Below are 18,463 nucleotides of genomic sequence, written 5' to 3' on the forward strand. Positions count from 1 at the left end.
GAGTGTATTAGAGCATTTCTAGAAACCCAGGGGCTTGAGAGAGACCTTTTTTCATCTTGGTCGTTTTTTGGTGCAGAATGAGGTGGTTCCAATCTACATGACGTGCCATACCATCTAATTCATCTTCCAAATTTCCTGATGTCAGTATTGACAGCAGACAAAGTTTGTTGACTCGTGAAAGCCTGTAGGAAGAAAAAGAAGAAGGAAAAATATTATGATACAATTTCTTCATCTCTTATTGAACTAGCACAGTTAGTTATTAAACTCAGCTCGGTATGATAAATCAACCTAGTAAGTTAGAATAGATTTGTTTTTAAACTAGATTGAAAGCTTAGCATAGTCTATCATCGATTCCATTAACTTGATTGTTGGATCAACTCTGAGAATTCTTTTTAAAATTTTAGTTGATGTCATGTAGATAACATCCAAATGGTGAACATCCAAATTGTCATGTATGTATAGTAAATTGCTTATGATCCACATCATTGAATGTGTTTTTTTCTCCAATTTTTATTTCTTAGAAGAAAGAGGGTAAAAAACGCAAAGCTACAGTCTTACATCAAGAAAGTCTTTGTTACATGTGTGTATTCTAGCTACATGACATGTCTCTTCAAGTTGGTAATTGCCTGCAAGTCGTGACCCATTATCGTTTGGATGTGTCAGATTCTTTTTCTAACCAAATTAATAAAATCCCTTTACCTAATATCATATAATATCATAGTTTTGAAATTCATCCCTGTCATTGACCTGGTCAAGTAATCGGGTTATGAATCAAATGGATTAACTAAAAAAAAAAAAACACATATATATATACTCTTTTTTTTGTTGCAAAAATTAAACTGTTCTGTTTTGATTCAAGCAAATAAACATTTACAAAGACAACCACTGTATAGTATAAATGACATTTCAGGAAAGTATAGAAATAATCCCAGACTATTAAATCCTATAATGGCTACAAACTCAAATTTTCTATTTCCATAAACACCCAAGCATACCTTAGCTTCTGAACTTAAATGTCTCAACCACGCTAGATTTCACATCCATTAGATAATGACAATGAGACACCAGAACAAATTCCACAAAACCACATATCAACAATTACTTCAAAAAAAAAAACTTGAAAAAAAGACCGTGACCAAGGTACTTCAGTTGGCTTAGAAGAATGCTTGCTTCCTTCGCCATGTTCATTTGGTTTCTTGTCTGTTTCTTTGCTCACACCACCAGACTCCACCTTGGCAGAATCCGGATCAGACGGGGTCTCTAGAGGCAATGCATCTTGCAACCGGCGCTGGTTCTTTTGATCTAAATTAGAGTCAATTATTACTCTCTCTGTCTCTGGTTTTCCATCTCTCCTTGACCTCTTATGGCTTCAAGAAAACCAAAAATCATTTAGCTAGGTTTCAAAGAGCTGATTTCCTCTTTCCTTAATTAGATTTGCAACTGTCCCCAATATTGCTTCGTTCTTCTTCTGTGTTTTTGGCCGTTTTGGCCTTTTAAAAGGTCAAAACAACGTCGTTTAATGACTGCTAATATTAAAAAAAAAAAGACCGGGTCTCACCCGGGTTTGACAGGGTCCCGGGTCGACCGGGTTTCACCGGGCCAACTCCCAAGCGGGTTTTTACCTCCACCCGGACCGGTCCCGGGTCGACCCGCCGGTCCAGTCCTGGTTTTAAAACTCTGACAAAAAGTCTTAAGCAAAAACAGAATTTAACCTATTAATGGGTCATGGAGGCTAAGACTAGACTAGATGACAAGCGCAAATCATGATAGGCTCAAGCAAGAGGAATCTATGAACTGACTCGAAACTAATGAAACTAATGAAATGTTACATTAACATAAGAAATGATTGAGTAAATCATTGTTGTTCGTGCAGGATGCGGATGTATGTTAAAGACAAGCTAGTACAGACTACTGAATCAAGAAGCATGTCTGAGAAAATCACACTAAAGTCTATAACTATTATACAACTTTGCAGTGGAAGAATGGCTGGTCTTAAATTGCAATCTAGTTAGTTGCAATCACTTGACTAATTCTTTAACTAATCACAGTAAGTGAAAGCAAGAAAGATACAAGCATTGATGAACACAGGCTTTGGGGGAGAGTTAGGCTTACATAATCTTCCAAGAATAACTTGTCAGCCTCTTATCGGAGAAATGGTTTCTATCGTTGACCATCTCATCTGCCCGACCAGCAAAGATCACCCAATACTATTGCTTCTGTGAATGCACAGTTGTCTCACAAATAAAGCTCCAGTGCCACTGATGATTGAAATTCTTGGGATAGTAACCAATTTGGAACCGCTTATGTTTTGATTTTAGCTGCATCCTTTAAGCAATTCATTTTCTCAAGGGTCTACCACGGTCACATCTTCCTTTGAAGTAATTCTCCTCTTAATTTTGCAACTATTTGATCAAGAACCCCTTCATTTTCAATTAAATACTGTTCTGCTGCATGTTCACTGCTAAATACCTCTCTGCCAATGACATAGCTGCTTCCTTCCTTCTTGATGAGACTCTGCTCACAAGCTAATTCCAAGACTTCAGATTCAAAGCAAAAGCCTCTCCCAAACTGTATCCCAATTTCAGCTTTTGTCATGGCAGGAGCCAATTTATTTTTCACGACTTGTGCACACACCCCAAGACCAGTAACCTGAATACATTGCATTATTTAACAAAATAAAACAGCAAACAAGAACATGAAATACTCAAAATCAATCAGTTCAAGAAAACTAATAACAAAAGCTTTGATTGTTAAAAAGCTTAAGAATGAGCAATGATCTGACAAGAGGTAAATTAGAAAAGAAAAGAAGCAAGAAATTAAAGCAAGGAGCACAGATTAATCAATTAACATAAACGAGATCAAGGATAAACATGACTGAAAGTACGGTAATTCAAGCAGAATCTGAGACCATTATAGGCCAAGAACATCTTATTTGTCCATGTAAAAATTTATCACTTGTCTACAAAGCTTAGAAACTTCCCCACCAGACTTCAAGCAAAAATCAAACAAATATCCACATTAGGTTTTATGCAAAGAGCACATCTCTGAGGAACCTGACCATTATAATTTATTCAGCTTAATTGTTAGCAATTGCACTAAAGAATATACCTTGTCCCCAGTCTTGAGCAGTCCTGTTCTGATCATTCTCAAACGTACTGCCGAATAGAATTTCAAGGCATTTCCACCACAGGTGACCTCTTCTGCACGTCCTGATTTTAAACTTGTTCTAACCTGGAAAATAATATTCACCACAGGTGAATATTATTTCCTCCATAAGTTACTGTTTACAGCTTCCATACAAAATATTTGAAACTATAACTACAAGTCTAGAACTCAACCTGATTAAGAAAAATAATAAGAGTTCGAGATTGGCACAATGAATAATTGATCTTCCTAAGTGCTTGGGTCATTAATCGTGATTGTATATCTTCAAAGGAGCCTCCCACCACAGTATCAATCTCACGTTGAGGAACAAGGGCAGCAACCTGTAAACAAAATGCATGGAACAGCATTAAGCATGATGAATGAGATAAGATCGCAAAAGAAGGATACTCTAAATCTATGAGTGTAATTTATAAAGAATCAAACGACCACAAAAAAGGTTATAATAATCATTGATAACAGGGCAAGGTTATGGACACACAGATATGTGGGTGTAGCTGTCCTCTTGAGAATTAATTACTTACACTATCAACCACGATCACATCTACAGACCCGCTTTTAGTCAGAGTGTTGACTACACTGAGCAAATTTTCAGCACAATCTGGACGTGAAATAAGAAGATTTTGTGTGTTTACGCCCATTGATTTAGCAAGTGAATGATCCATTGCATTCTCTACATCAAGAAATGCACAATATCCTGACAAAAAGACAATTCAATGAGCAAAGATGATCCTACACTTTTTATGGTCCAGATTTAAAGAGGATATAATTATTTTAGCCACATGGGTAAAAACACATCTCAAAAAGGACAAATACAGGTCAAAAGAACATAACAAAATCAAAATTAGTAATAAGTAGCCAAATATCATTAGAAATAAAGAATCTTCGTACCAATTTTTCAGTACTAAGAATGTTGCTAGCTTCTGGTGTATGACAGCAATATGCATAACTAATTTTTGTGTGCTAAGAAGTTTGCCTCTTTTATTTGGTCATCCTCTGTCAGACTGCCACGACCAAAGATAATGAAAAAGAGTATTTGCTTATTGCTTGTCCAATTTAAGTCTATAGGAGGTGGTGGTAAGTAAACGAGCAGGATCAGATCACCTAAGCATAAATATATCTTATCCCTTTTCTGCAATTATATATCTCTATATCTATCCATCCATGTGTTTGGGCGTGTTGGGAGTGTGTGGTTGCGTGTTATATGCAGAAGGAAACTATATCTATCTATTCATGTGCTTCGTTTGAGTTTAGGTGTGGGTGTGTAATCATATATCACACAGATAAACTCTGAAGTTATTTATTTTGGCACAAAAGAACATTTTCAGTAAACAGCGGTGTAATTAAGAAAATGTTTCAGCAAAAGTTTCAGAAAAGGAAGAAAAAACTCAAAAAGGATTACGGGTTGACTGTAAGATTCAGGTAATTTGGCATACTGTAGCATCAACTAATCTTTCTGATAAAACTAGGTTCAGTGTCCCTCTACACAAACTTGAAGATTTTCATGGATAAAGTTAACAGCAGACTATGAAAAATCCCCAACAAAAACTTGAAACCAATATAAACCTATATCAAGTTATTACGTGCACAGTGCGTTGCACAGTTGCAAGAAAAAGGAAAGTAGAATCCAGTGATACCTATATAAAACAAAAATATGGAACAGTTCTATCGTTTCCTGTGTGCTGGGAATAAAAGACAAGGACAAAAAGGTCACTCTATGCCTTCCTAAAGAGCCTTGCTGGAAATAGAAAATGCTACAAAATACAAATAAATACAGGTGACAGGCTATGCCAAGTGGAACAAAGGTAATGAATCCGGTGATCATTAAATAACAGGCAACAAGGAAAAAGTGTGTGAAATGGAGAGATATAAGATGACTTAATATAAGGACCGGTTTTCTTTCTTAACAAGGATTAATAACTGAAATTGGTTAATGAAATCTCAAGTAATCATATCAAAGTTCCAAAACCTATAAATATTTAGCATGGATTTTGCTATGTAGTGCTCCAATTAAAATCAATCTGACGTTCTTGTAATCTATGTTACATGTCTGATATTCAAACTGCAATAATCAATTAACAATAGAACCTGATTTCCTTGTTAAGGTCATGCATGCCTACTTTCATGAAATGTAAAACAGAAAGCATGAAAAATCTAGTAGCACACACCTCCAAGCTTTTGAGCTTCCTTGATAATGTGAAGTGCAATAGTTGTCTTGCCAGAAGCTTCTTGCCCATAGATTTCAACCATTCTTCCCTGCAGAGTGCAAGGCAGATTTCTAAGCAACGTTGTCCTGATGATTTTTCAAAATTCATGGATAAACTAAAAGGTTCACAATCAAAAAGACATTATTGATGTACAAATCCTAAATGTGTAGCTTCATTTATTTTCACAACTGCAGTTTCCATCCAAACAATCACAAGAGTTCAGCACTGATAAGCATGCCATAATTAAGTTCCTTAGCGATTCATCACCATGGCCCCCACATAGAGGTAAGAGTCATATATCAAAGAATAACTAACAAGTCCCAAAAGCAACTGACACAGCAAAGGAATAGAATGCATAAACCTTTATGACAATCCAAAGAATATAAGATTGAACAAACATGGTAGACAAACATGCTAATTATATATAACCCAATCACCTTCGGTAATCCACCAATTCCAAGTGCAAGATCAAGCTTCAACGAGCCTGTTGATATAATAGAAGCTCTTCGTGAGCTGAAAAACCGCTGCAATGACAGCATAGACTCTCTACCAAATTCACCAGCAAGCTGCGTGAGAGCCAAACGAAGCGCATGATCTTTCTGTTTCGCTTCACCCTCATCATGGAGTTCATCAGGTTCAAAATCTGAAACTTCACCAAGCAGTACGAAATCATTCTTAAATTTTCAAACTTCACCCAAATCATTCACACAACTCCAGCCAAATAATTTCCGCATTCATTTCTGCATGTGAATTTATAGATAATAGAAATTAGAAAGAAAAAAAAGGTGATTACCTACGGAAGAAAGAGTGTGATCATTCCTTCCAATAAAAGTAACCGCATGTCTTCTTCCATTCTGCTAAAAAAAAAAAAATTGTCACCAGCAAAATATAAATGATTATAATAAAAACCCAGTTCCAAAAACACATTCAATTAGTGAAAGAAAGCAAATTCATTGATATTGAACAAAATCATGAGTATATATGATTGAATTCATTCTTGTGATAAACAAATAAAGCTACAATCTTTAAGATTGAAAAAAGAAATAGGAAGTGAGGGTACCTGAGAGAGAGTGCAAAGGCGAAATCTTGCCAGGGAATTGAAACAAATTGAAAGTGCCATTTTCGCCCCTTTGTTAGGGTTTTAGGGTTTACCAGGCTCTTTGATTTTGTTCAGATTTTAACCACTGCTTGCTACTATTGTTTATTAAAAAAAATTATTCGTTTATTTTTTAGAGAAAAAAAAAAAAGCGGGTATGCCGTTCTCTACTGTTGTTATCTTTTTGTTCATAAAACCTAGTAAACTAAATAAAATTAAAATTAAATTGCATTAAATTATTTGTTAATTACAAAAGCTAAATGAACGAGTGAATTTATTATAGCAGAGAGATCTTCAAGGATTGTAATAGTGTTTTATAGTGAATTTTATTTTGTTTTTTAGTTCTTAGTTTTTTTAATTTTCATTGCTCGACTTCTTTTTATTTGGTACTTTAATTGTGTGTTGATTTAAAATTATATTTGATGATTTATTTTGGTTGTTCTTATATAAGGATTTTATGATATTAAAAAAGAAATTCGTTACTCAATTAATACTTAGTTTGGTAGAATAAAATGTTATTATATTAATTTAAAATAATTAGAGTTTTGAGAAGATTTTCCAGTTTAAAAAATGTTTAAGTTTCAATTATTATTATTATTATTTTGCTAGCATCATGTACTTAATTGAATATGAATAGGGAATATTTCCAACTTCTTTTTTTTGTTTTGTTTTAGTCCTTTGAATTTTTTTATCATTTTTTTTTAATCTGATTAATCCACATTAAATTTATTTAGAATTGAATTCAATGGTTTGTTTTAGTAGCCTGGATATCAGGATCTTGCAATGTCAATTAGAAATTATAAGGATTAGGTAATGCTTGATTTGACAAAAATAAATTAAATTTTATTAATTTAAAATAATTAATTCACATATTAATTTTGAAACTGAAAGAAATGTTCAACTCTAGTTTTGCAAGATCAAGGACTAAAATAAAAGGATAAGAAAATTGATTGGTGTTGTATCACACACATCATCACGTGAGAGAAGGTGTTGTGGCAACGCTTGCAGCTTCCTCTACTCTTAGAATCCTGCCTCCCTTAGTGGCGTTGGAAACAGCTTGGCGAGAGCATGTGTGGCAAGCAAGGCATGTTGGCTCTGTTTGTCTACGCGACTGCGGCTGCGGCTGCGTTTTAATTAAAATGCAGCTGACAGCTATTTGGTTAAAGAAAAAATAAAGATATTGTTTATTGGGTCCCATATCTTTTCTCCGTTGAAAACGCAGTAATTAAAAAACAAGAATTCGTTGCTTTTTATATACTAGTCACGTTAATTGCATTGTTCAATGAACAGTGCAATTAACATGAACAGTGCATAGTGATGCACTGTTCATGTGAACAGTGCAAGGGAATTGCACTGTTCACTTTTAAAATAGTGAACAGTGCAATTCTCTTGCACTGTTCACTTGCACTGCGTGAGTTTTTTTTTTTTTTAGTGTTCTAATTTTTTTAACATTTAAAAAAAATAGTTTAGAGTGAATTTTATACATGATAATATTTTATCTAATTTTATTACATGCTAAAAAAATTATAGAAACTGTAGTTTTTATCAGATATATTTTGTACGTAATGGAATTCTAGATAGTTTCATAGAATAATAAAAAATATTTTATATAAAGTATGTTTTATTCCATGATGTAATTGCAATAGTTAAATCCATAATATTTAAATTTAAAATCATCAATATTAATATATATATATATATATATATATGTATGTATTTTTTTTAAAAAAAATTATTTTATAACCTCAATTTCAAAAACATTCTTAACCAAACACATTAAATTACTTTTTTTCAACCTCAATTTTAACCACAGTTTTAACCAAACACCTATTTTTTTAAACCAACATCAATTAAAAGTACTTTTTATAAAACAACCTTTTTCAAACCACAACCACAACAGCTACCGCAATACCAAACACACACGTTGACGGAAGAGCCACGATGGGTCTCTAGCTATCCTCTTTTTTTTTTTTTGTACTCTTCTTTTTTTCTTCTCGGTTTATGAGTGCTCGCTCTCTCTCTCTAAAATAACAAGATTAGCTGTTATTTTATTTTTATATTATTATTTGTTTTGTTTTGGGTATTTTTTAATTGTTTTTTTAAATCCATCATTCAATGTTGTTGGTTGGAATTGGATTTCATGATTTTTTTTATTTGTCTTTTATAAAGTAATTATAATTGCATGTCATGGATCATAGGTTTGGAAAGTTAACTCGAGTTAACTTTGGACTTTTTTCCTTGGGTCCTTTTTTTTTTTATTTCATCCTTATGTATTGAGTTAGTTGAAAATTGAGTTTTAAATTTTTTTATTTTTTTTCTATAGGGTTATCTTAATTTTATGAACTGAGTCACAAGTTTCATGAGTTCACCCAGGTCATGACTTTGGAAAGTTAACCCGAGTTGACCTTGGGTTTTTTTAATTAATTTTTATTTATTCCATCTTTCTACATCATGTTAGTTGTGAATTAGGATTCATGGTTATTTTTTTATTTCTTTTCTTTGAGATAATTATAGTCTCATGACTTAGTTTGTAGGTTTAGTGGGTTAACTCGAGATTTTTTTGTTATTTTTTTAAATTAATTTTTTTTTTAATTTTATCCTTCAGTATTAAGTTGTTTTGAAATTTGAAGTTTTAATTTTTTTTTAATTTTTTTCTATTAGGTTATTCAATTCTCATGACTCGAGTTGTAGGGTTTGGTATGATTGTTCAATTCTCATTAAATTGTAGGGTTTTGTCATTAAATATTTTTTGTTAATTGATTGATTTATTTTATTTTTTTTCATTGAGTTGGTTGTGAATTAGACTTCATGATATTTTTTTCTATTTGTTTCTATGGGGTTATCCTAGTCTCCTGACTCGGTCACGAGTTTGGTAGGCTAATATGAGTTGACTTTGTTTTTTTTTTCAATTTCAACATTGAATTGGCAAGGATTGTGTTTCATGATTTTTTTTAATTTACTTTCTATAAGGTTATCTTATTTTCATAACACAAGTTATAGGTTTAGTAAGTTAATATGATTTGACTTGGATTGTTTTTTTTTTTTTTATCTTTTTTAAATTGAATGTTTTTTTTATTTTTATTCTTTAATATTTTATTGATTATTATCCCTTTATTATTCTTGGAGGAATTGAAAATATATTTTAGATATTATTTTATTAAATTTTTATTTTGTTATCAAGTAAGATCATAGAAATATTTTTAAAATATTGATAAGTGTTTTTTGTTGTTGCAGGTAATCATAATTATTATTATTATTATTATTATTTGATTGATTTATTATGGTTTTTTTATTATATAATTAAATGAAGCAAGTTTATTGAGTCAAGTTAGGTCTATAAACCAAATCATGATCTTTTCTTACTTGATAACAGTGTCTAAATATTTTTTAAAATTAAAAAAATTTATTTTTTAAACCACTCTTTAATGTCACCTCCATTACATATTGTGTAAAAAAGAGCATTCATTACTTTGTTTGAAACTTAAACTCTTTTTTTTTTAATCTTTTGATTCAGTTCAAAACTTCAATAAGATTCTGGTTGGGATGGTGCCCATGATCTTTAGCTGGAAAAATAATAATTGGAGTCTGGCACTCCTCTAAGAAAAACACAGAGAGGGAGAGGACGAGAGAGACAGATCGATGGTGCCTAGGCTAGCTCCTTGTTCTATTGTCCAGAACGAGAATTCCTACAAAAAAATCTTTCTTCTCCATTATCCAGAACTCTTTCTTTCGCGGCTCATCATTAATGATAATCCTTTTTTTTTTTCCAGGGCAGTCCTCAAACAGTTACAATTATGGAATTGATGTGTTTAATTTGCTGATGTTCTATTTATCACATGAATTATCTCGGTGGCATTTTCATTTGCACCAGTTTCTAGCTAGTGGGATGGTCAAGTAATACGTGGCAGCAATCAGCTATGGGTTTTAACTCTTTTGTAACCTTTGCTATGCAATGAATCTAGTAGTGGAACCCAACCACCTGAATGTGTTCCCTACACCATGCCTTGCTCAGTGCAGGTTATCCTCTGTCAAAGGTATTAATTCAACGCGACGATGTCCTATCTCCTTCACTTCTGTCCCTTATCACAAACATAATTTGGCTGACAAATTGCTACTAATTGAAATGTTTAATTATTTGATTGAAGATGTTCCATTTTGGATTTGAAGAAAAGTTAAAAGATGTCCAAATTCCAAAGGGAAAGAGATAGCATTGAATATGGTTGGCACTGTTAGTGATACGACAATAATTTGCATGTTGCTTTCCATGGCTAGCTAAGAATTTGTACGTAGATAGCTATAGATCTTGGGCAATGACAGTTTCTTAAATTTTTTCTGTTTTAGTTTAGAAGTGTTATTGTTCTTGACAAGAAGTTGTTTAATTATCAGCAGTCCCGATTTCTGGACACCTTCATCATTTGAACAGGTTGCTGAAGACGATTAACACGGCGCCATCCATTGGGAGTAGTAGTTAATTTTCTTAATATCCTCTTTTCGCAAATCACATCCACTCTACCAGGATAATCATGGCTTTAGATCAGGTGATGTTTACCGAACATTAAAACTAGGAGTCTTTATTAAGAAAGAAAAGGAGATTTTCCTTGAGCTATACAAGAAAAAAAAACTAATTAATATAATATTGTACTGTGTGTCTTCCTCAACGTTCAGCAGAATGAGTTTTCACTTTTATCGACAAGACAGTACAGTAGACGGCAGATTGCATGGAGGAGGATTCGACACCCAGTCGATGGGGAAACTGTCGTTAGAGCTCTTGTAGCCACTGAAATGTTGCCACATTGCCTGTAACTTCATCATTCTACTCTCCATATTTTACCAGGGAAGCAATTGGAGTGTCGACAACGAGGCTACTATGGCTAGCTACGATCTTAGCTTGAGCACCACGAGTTCCTCACTATGTTTCCAAGGTCACTGAAACACTGACAATGGGGACAGCTTATTAGGCACCACAGAAACAGAGATAGTAACAGGGACAAGACAAAATGGACATGCATGAGGAGGACGGACGCAGGATTGCTAGCATGGTCAGACTTAGGGTAATTTTTTTCTAACCCTCTTCCTGGTTTCCCAACGTGTTTTTGGGTGACCTCACACCCTAGCCACTCCTTTACAGGGAGGTCTATTTGGTTTTTAGCATATTTTAAAAAAAGTTATTGAAAAAATAATAGTTTTTTAAATTTCATGATTTTTATTATAACTTATGATATTCAGAAAAAAAAATATTAAATAAGTATAGAGACGAGAGAAGGAAGAAAGATAAATAAAAATAAATCCCGGAAATTAAATCGATTATGATATCACCAACAACATTAAAAAATATTATGAATATCCGAGTGCGCCACCTTTTAACATAAAATGTTTTTTGATATTATTTTAACATGCTTGGCCTAACTTGGACTCTCTTTTATAGTGGTCGGTCTCCTATCAGAGAGCATTTGATCAACACTCAAATCATTTCTCGTTTAGGTGTCAAAATTGATTGCTTTGTATTTCATTTTATGCGTTGATATATCGTCAGTGTAAATTTTCAGACCAAATCATAAAACTTAAGAATGTTTTAGCATTTTTTCTCCTGTATGGTGAGCAACAAAATTTATGGCACGATCACAAAATTGACGACTACTTTTGGCTCTACTTGGAGAAGCTTTGGATTAATGGTGTGCCGTGCCTCATCATTACACCATGGAACTAATTAGAGACACAAAACCTAGTTGAATTTATACTCTATTAAGAAAGAACAAAACTAATGGCATCTTCTTTTGTTAATCTAGGACACGTGCATTAGTACTTTGGTGCTAGGTACCCTAGATCTAGCCTGTATGGATTACATGTATGAACGAAAAATATCTGTCCTGTCGATAATCTGTTCTTACCTTGTTCGGCGACACAGCAAATCCAATGAGCACGCTAGCTGCTTTCTCTGCACTTATTTCTAACAGTGAATTAAAAACCCCACTTGCATGATCCTAATCCTAATTAGTGGCAGATCTTGACAGCTTAAAGAATCAGGAAGAAATTTTCTGGTCATCAATGATCGATGCACGAGATTAAGTAAGAAATTCTAACCTTGTTAAGAAGGTCAAAGAAGCGGGAAATGAAAATGCCCGAAACAGGAAGAGAAAGATGCACTAGCTAGATTATTAAATGAGAAATTCCCAACTTTTTATTTAATCCAGGTTTAAAATTAAATAATATAGAAGTTATATCTAGTTAGCTCAACCACTTTATAAATCACCCAAATGAATAATAAAAAATATTTGAAAGTAAATTAAAAAAAATTATTATTCAAAATAAAAAGTAAAGAAGATGGGTCAGCGAAACTCTTTACCGGATAATATAATATATTCACATCATAAAAGGAATTCAAATATTGTGACATAAAGAGTAAAAATACTAAGGAATATTTAGACCCTAGATTTATAATGAATTGAGAAGGAGAGTGAAAAAAAATGGTAAAGTAAATTTAAGTACAACTAAATCTGGGGCACTTGTTATTGTTCCACCTTTGTTGGCATTATTTCTACTTTTGAAGAGAAATGTTTCACCTTTTATGATGACATTTCCATGGACAGATAGCCAGCCAGTGTTTGTATATATTGAGTGCAGTAGTGGACACAGAAAATAAAAGACCAAAAAGATAGTTACAAACAAGTATTTAACCTAACTGGTTCCATGCACATGTTGTTGTACTACATATTGAATTATTTCCACTTCTAAACAAATTTATACTACCCTTTTCATGATGTTCGGCTCTTAGATATTATGAAGCCATTATTTGCATGAATATTTACAGTAAAATAAAGATATAATTATAAAAAAGGTAGAGAAACAAGTATTCATTGCTCCCAAACCGCTGCGAAAATGGAAATCACTGCTCACCAAAATTATGGGCTTAATCATCCATGTTAATACCTCCTGATACACGTAATATGTACGGATATTGATTATTCATGGTTTCATACATGCGATAAACACATATATCTTGCGATGATATTGTATGGAGCTTCATGATCCATGTCCTAGCTATACACAGAGAGAGACTAGCTCTTTACAGAACAACTGGAAACTGAAATAAAATAAAACAAATCAGGGAAAAAGATGCAAATTAACGAGGGAAATATTGAAAGGCAAGACGCGCGTAGTGTGAAGGGCGGAACTACAACCAATTTGCAAGTCACCCTGGGAAATGCTTTCAGAGGGAAGAAGAATTATATTTACTTACTACACCAAGTTGTAATCACTAACAGCAATAATTGGGCAACAAGCACTTACCAAGACAAACAAGAAATGATAGGCAGACGCACTTGAGAGCCTAGCTGCTGTGGTCAACCGTGTGACTTGTTCCGCCCCCGTCCCGGGTTCGACCCTCTATGTGCACGCCTGTCACCCCTGCGGTGCCTAACCTGCCCCTGGACTTGCAGGATGTCCAGTGGGCCGTGGGGAATAGTCTTGGTGCGCGCAAGCTGGCCCGGACACCCCACGTAAATCAAAAAAAAAAAAGAAAAAAGAAAAAAGAAATGATAGGCAGACAAGCATGGAGGCTATGAATATATATTTCATCTTTTGCACGAGTGATATTGGTGACAAGCATCTGTTTTTTTTCCTCCAAAAGAGCTGCTGAATTCAAATGGATGCTTATTAGGTCGTCAATGGGCGAAGTAAATGGAGCAATAACTTCAATAATAGTAGTTTGTTGGGCACAAAAAGACATAAATTTACAAATATTAAAAAAGATGGGAACCATTCTAGGGATGTCGTCCCAGTGCTGGGATCTAAGACTCCAACCTAAGCTAGCTTTATAGGTTGACCTTTTTGGTGTTTCCCGCATTCAAACTGTCAGCCTCAAGTTCACACTTTCTCCCGTTTCCTCTGCATTTATCCACACAGAACTACGCACCCCCCAGGCCCCTACACGCCCAGCTATGAAGACAGTACTCTGTGACCCACAACACCCCAGCGAGCACACGAAGCTTGACTGGTGTCTGACCTAAAATTGGCCTCCCATGGCAGGGAGGGGAGAAAGGGAAAGAGGTGAGGTGAGGTGAGGTGAATAGAGAGCAAACAAAATCATATATAGCCCAGGACAAGACACTTACTTTCAATGTAATTGGTGAAATACCTTACAGCCTGACCTAAGTGATAGTGATAGTCCCACCTTTTTCCTCAAATCATCATAATAAAAAAATAAAAAAAACACAATTTCATAGACACCATCATGTGCATCTATAGTTAACATTTAGAACCCTATATAAGTATTCAATCAAGAGAAGAATCCCTAAACTAATGCATCTTGATCTCTGCTGTGTTCATCTTAAGGTAGAACCTCATCTGGACCAAGGTAGTGTAGTATGGTGAAGCTGGCTCAAAACAAATACTGACAAAATGATACAAATGCAATACAAAAATTTGGTTCTTCCTCGTAAAGATTCAAGGGGAAAGAACCCATAAATAAAGTTTAAATTCAAATTAAGTACCACAATTTCAACTATTTTGGTGAAGCTTACTGGGAAAAAAAAAGCCACAGGACAGTCATATAATTGCATTTCAAATTTGGGTCATGTCTCATCAAGACAACGGAAATTTTAGAAAAAAATAAGAACGTATGATTTAAGATTAAATTCAAAGGACACCAAGACCACCTAAACCAACGTTAATGTTGTGTGTTTTTTTTTTTTATCAATAATGCCCCCACAAGAACATGGTAAATTGCCGTTTGGATTTCATATGAAACAGGCTGGCCTTACTCAGAGAGCAACCATTTTTGTTACATATGCTTTGTCTTAAAGACATTGATTTCACCAAATGTTCAAAACAACGCTGGTTTGGATCCTAGAACCCTGCACTGCCAAAAAAGTTTATCAGCAAGCAGCAGCTCATGAACATCACGTGACCATGGACCCATATTTGACCACTTAGCTCTTACAGGATACAACCTAGTAGGGGCCGGCCCGTCGATGCCAGGAATTCAATCCTAATCTGACAAAAATGAGAACACAACTCAGTGAATTTCTTGAGCACAAGAAAAAATAAGTTTAAGGAAAGACAGTGGATGATAGAGAATCAGATTGACGTATTCAGGTTGGAAGAAAGCATCATTGTTCTAAGTAGTGATCGCGTATCACTAAACGGATTAGAAGGAGGAAAGTGGAAATTGCGGTTGTGAGACTGGAAAATGGCAAGCATTTAGAGAAGCTGTTTTTTCACTTTCTTGTGACTTCTATCTATTACTCCCTTTGGAAGCCAAAAAGGGGAGCCTAAGAAAATATTCCTGAACACACATCTAAGACAAAGTTTGGACAGTTCGTATACGGGGGGTCATCACTGAATAGATGGCTCTATTTTGACTGTGCCGCCCAAACCTTCCCTTTAAATTGTCTTCTAAACCTTTCATTTCCATAAGCTCTTCTGCACCTCTCCTTTTGCTATTGCAACATATACACAATCTCTCTCCTTCCTTCCCTTTCTCGCACAGAACAAATGGGATCACCATCTTCTGCTTCTAGAAGACAGAACAACCTTCTATTCCTTGTATTTATTATGATCCTTTTCTTTTACTCTATACCAGATAAAATCAATCTTTGTTCCAACCAATCTTCTGTCAGCCCAGGTGTGATTCCATATAAGAGCTCCTCCAACATCTCTTCATTGGAAACACTAGAGCTAGATGGCTGCTTCAGCTTTGACAATATCGACTACGCAGCCAAGGACTTTGGCAACATGTATCATTTCCTACCATCGGCAGTTCTACATCCAAAATCAGTTTCTGATATTTCCAACACTGTAAAGCATATTTTCAAAATGGGTTCCACTTCGCAGCTAACCGTTGCTGCTAGAGGCCACAGTCACTCCCTTCAAGGTCAGGCACAAGCTCATCAAGGTATAGTAATCAACATGGAATCACTTCAGGGACCAGAGATGCAAGTTCACACCGGAGACCTGCCTTATGTGGACGCATCAGGTAGTGAGTTGTGGATTGATATTCTACATGAGACTCTTAAATACGGGCTAGCACCAAAGTCTTGGACGGACTACCTTCATCTCACCGTTGGAGGCACCTTATCAAATGCCGGAATTAGTGGACAGGCATTCAAACATGGACCACAGATTAACAACATTTACCAATTGGAGGTTGTCACAGGTATATTTACACATGCCCGGATTCCGCAATGCATAAATTTTCAGACAAGGTTGGCCCAAGATCACAGTACAAGATATAGAAATAGTCACTTCAGCATGTCAGGGAGAATACTCCTGTGATATTATTACTTCAATTTTTATACAAGCACAACTTTACCCCGCCACACAAGTAGCTGGAATTAAGCTTAGATTTTCGATTACATTTAGCCTAGAGAAAAAGTAGCATGGAAAGAATGCACCCTAAAGAATAATGAAATTCACAGCCAGTCTAGCTAACTTGAAATTGTGATTGAATTATTTAAAGCTGAGAAACGCATAACTGAATATTCTAACATGATGCTCTGGGTGCAGGCAAGGGAGAAGTAGTTACCTGTTCAGAGAAGCAGAACGCAGATCTCTTTTATGGTGTTCTTGGAGGGCTTGGGCAGTTTGGCATAATCACTAGAGCGAGAATATCTCTTGAACCGGCACCAAAGATGGTAAAAATTACGTTCAGCATCTCTAGGCAGTCGTATAATGTCACAAGAAATATCCACAATGTAATTTATTGCTTTTGACAGGTGAAATGGATCAGAGCACTATATGACGAATTCTCTAAATTTTCCAAGGACCAAGAACATTTAATATCCAAGAATTCCTTCGACTACATCGAAGGGCTTGTAATAATAAACAGAACTGGTCTTCTCAATAACTGGAGATCCTCCTTCAATCCAAAAGACCCTCTTCAAGCCAGTCAATTTATTTCAGAAGGAAAAACTCTTTATTGTCTGGAAATTGCCAAATACTTCAACCCAAACGAGTCTGATGCGATAAATCAGGTAAGACTTGCGAAGAGAACACAGCAAAACACTTCTCAGGAGCCCAACATAGATTTCACTTTATTGATGCCCTTGCTCCTAACCTTGTTTTCTCTCATACAGGAAACTGAGAGCCTATTGTCAGAACTGAGTTACATTCCATCCACACTCTTTCTGTCAGAAGTTTCTTATGTGGAATTCCTGGACAGAGTCCACATGTCTGAAATCAAACTCCGAGCAAAAGGTTTATGGGAGATTCCTCACCCATGGTTGAATCTTCTAATCCCAAAAAACAAAATTTTTGAATTTGCTCAAGAGGTCTTCGGAAATATTCTTACAGACAGCAGCAATGGTCCCATCCTCATCTATCCGGTCAATAAGTCCAAGTACTGTCATACCTAAAAAAGAAAAACCTATTAAATTCCCTCACGAATTTCAAATTCTATGTTATCGACCTGATTGTTCCTTCACATTGCAGGTGGGATAACCGAACATCCTTAATCACCCCAGAAGAAGATACTTTCTACCTAGTGGCGTTCTTATCATCTGCGATGCCATCTTCCACAGGACGAGATGGCTTGTTTCACATTTTAGCTCAAAACCAAAGAATTCTAGGTTTCTGTTCCTCGACTAATCTTGGGGCCAAGCAATATTTGCCTCATTACAGCACCCAGGAAGAATGGCAAGCTCATTTTGGTCCGAAGTGGGAAGTTTTTGTACTAAGGAAATCAACTTATGACCCAATGGCAATCCTAGCTCCTGGCCAACGAATCTTCAGAAGGAAATAGCATCCACATGATGCTGGCCTCTCGTTCAAGAAAAATATCAGGAAAAGGTTCCTTAAGGCAAATATGGACCCATAAATGCCTACGACTGTAAATTACTAATATCAAGCTCTGATAGAAAGTTGGGTTTCCATGACAATCGTCAGCATAATAGAGAGCAAGAGTCAGCAGGCTACGTAACTTTTTTGTTAAAAACATGAAGATTTTAAGGAGGTAATTCTGTAGAGAGGGCTTCTAGTATTAAGTCAGTCAGGATGATTTTAA

The 18,463-nt window shown here is 35.1% G+C and overlaps 2 protein-coding genes across 8 annotated transcripts; one reads left to right on the forward strand and one right to left on the reverse strand.

The window, feature by feature from the left end:
• Positions 1–67: 67 nt before the first annotated feature.
• Positions 68–6,609, reverse strand: LOC133688491 (DNA repair protein recA homolog 2, mitochondrial). Of its 6 annotated transcripts, none has more exons than XR_009841164.1 (9): positions 6,430–6,609; positions 6,163–6,226; positions 5,807–6,018; positions 5,331–5,418; positions 3,687–3,859; positions 3,339–3,485; positions 3,109–3,231; positions 2,113–2,649; positions 68–182 (listed from the first exon to the last, which is right to left on the reverse strand). XR_009841164.1 is itself a non-coding variant. In XM_062107988.1 (8 exons), exons 1-8 carry the CDS (start codon positions 6,487–6,489, stop codon positions 2,362–2,364), a joined length of 1,146 nt encoding a protein of 381 aa, XP_061963972.1. In that variant the 5' UTR covers positions 6,490–6,609; the 3' UTR covers positions 1,810–2,361. The 6 variants fall into 6 exon arrangements, 4 of the variants coding, with proteins under 4 accessions (XP_061963972.1, XP_061963971.1, XP_061963967.1 ...); XR_009841163.1 differs by lacking the exon at positions 68–182 and adding an exon at positions 950–1,367; XM_062107988.1 differs by lacking the exon at positions 68–182 and having other exon boundaries at positions 1,810–2,649; positions 5,807–6,012; positions 6,163–6,223.
• Positions 6,610–6,922: 313 nt separating this feature from the next.
• LOC133688605 (cytokinin dehydrogenase 1-like) lies at positions 6,923–18,264 on the forward strand. Of its 2 annotated transcripts, XM_062108146.1 has the most exons (7): positions 6,923–6,962; positions 7,533–7,566; positions 16,107–16,618; positions 16,969–17,096; positions 17,178–17,435; positions 17,538–17,800; positions 17,893–18,264. In XM_062108146.1, the coding sequence occupies exons 1-7, from the start codon at positions 6,923–6,925 to the stop codon at positions 18,200–18,202; spliced, it is 1,545 nt and encodes a 514-aa protein (XP_061964130.1). In that variant the 3' UTR covers positions 18,203–18,264. The 2 variants fall into 2 exon arrangements, with proteins under 2 accessions (XP_061964130.1, XP_061964129.1); XM_062108145.1 differs by lacking the exons at positions 6,923–6,962; positions 7,533–7,566 and having other exon boundaries at positions 15,958–16,618.
• Positions 18,265–18,463: the final 199 nt, after the last annotated feature.

Source organism: Populus nigra, chromosome 3 (assembly GCF_951802175.1).
Source record: "Populus nigra chromosome 3, ddPopNigr1.1, whole genome shotgun sequence".
NCBI classification, from domain to species: domain Eukaryota; kingdom Viridiplantae; phylum Streptophyta; class Magnoliopsida; order Malpighiales; family Salicaceae; genus Populus; species Populus nigra.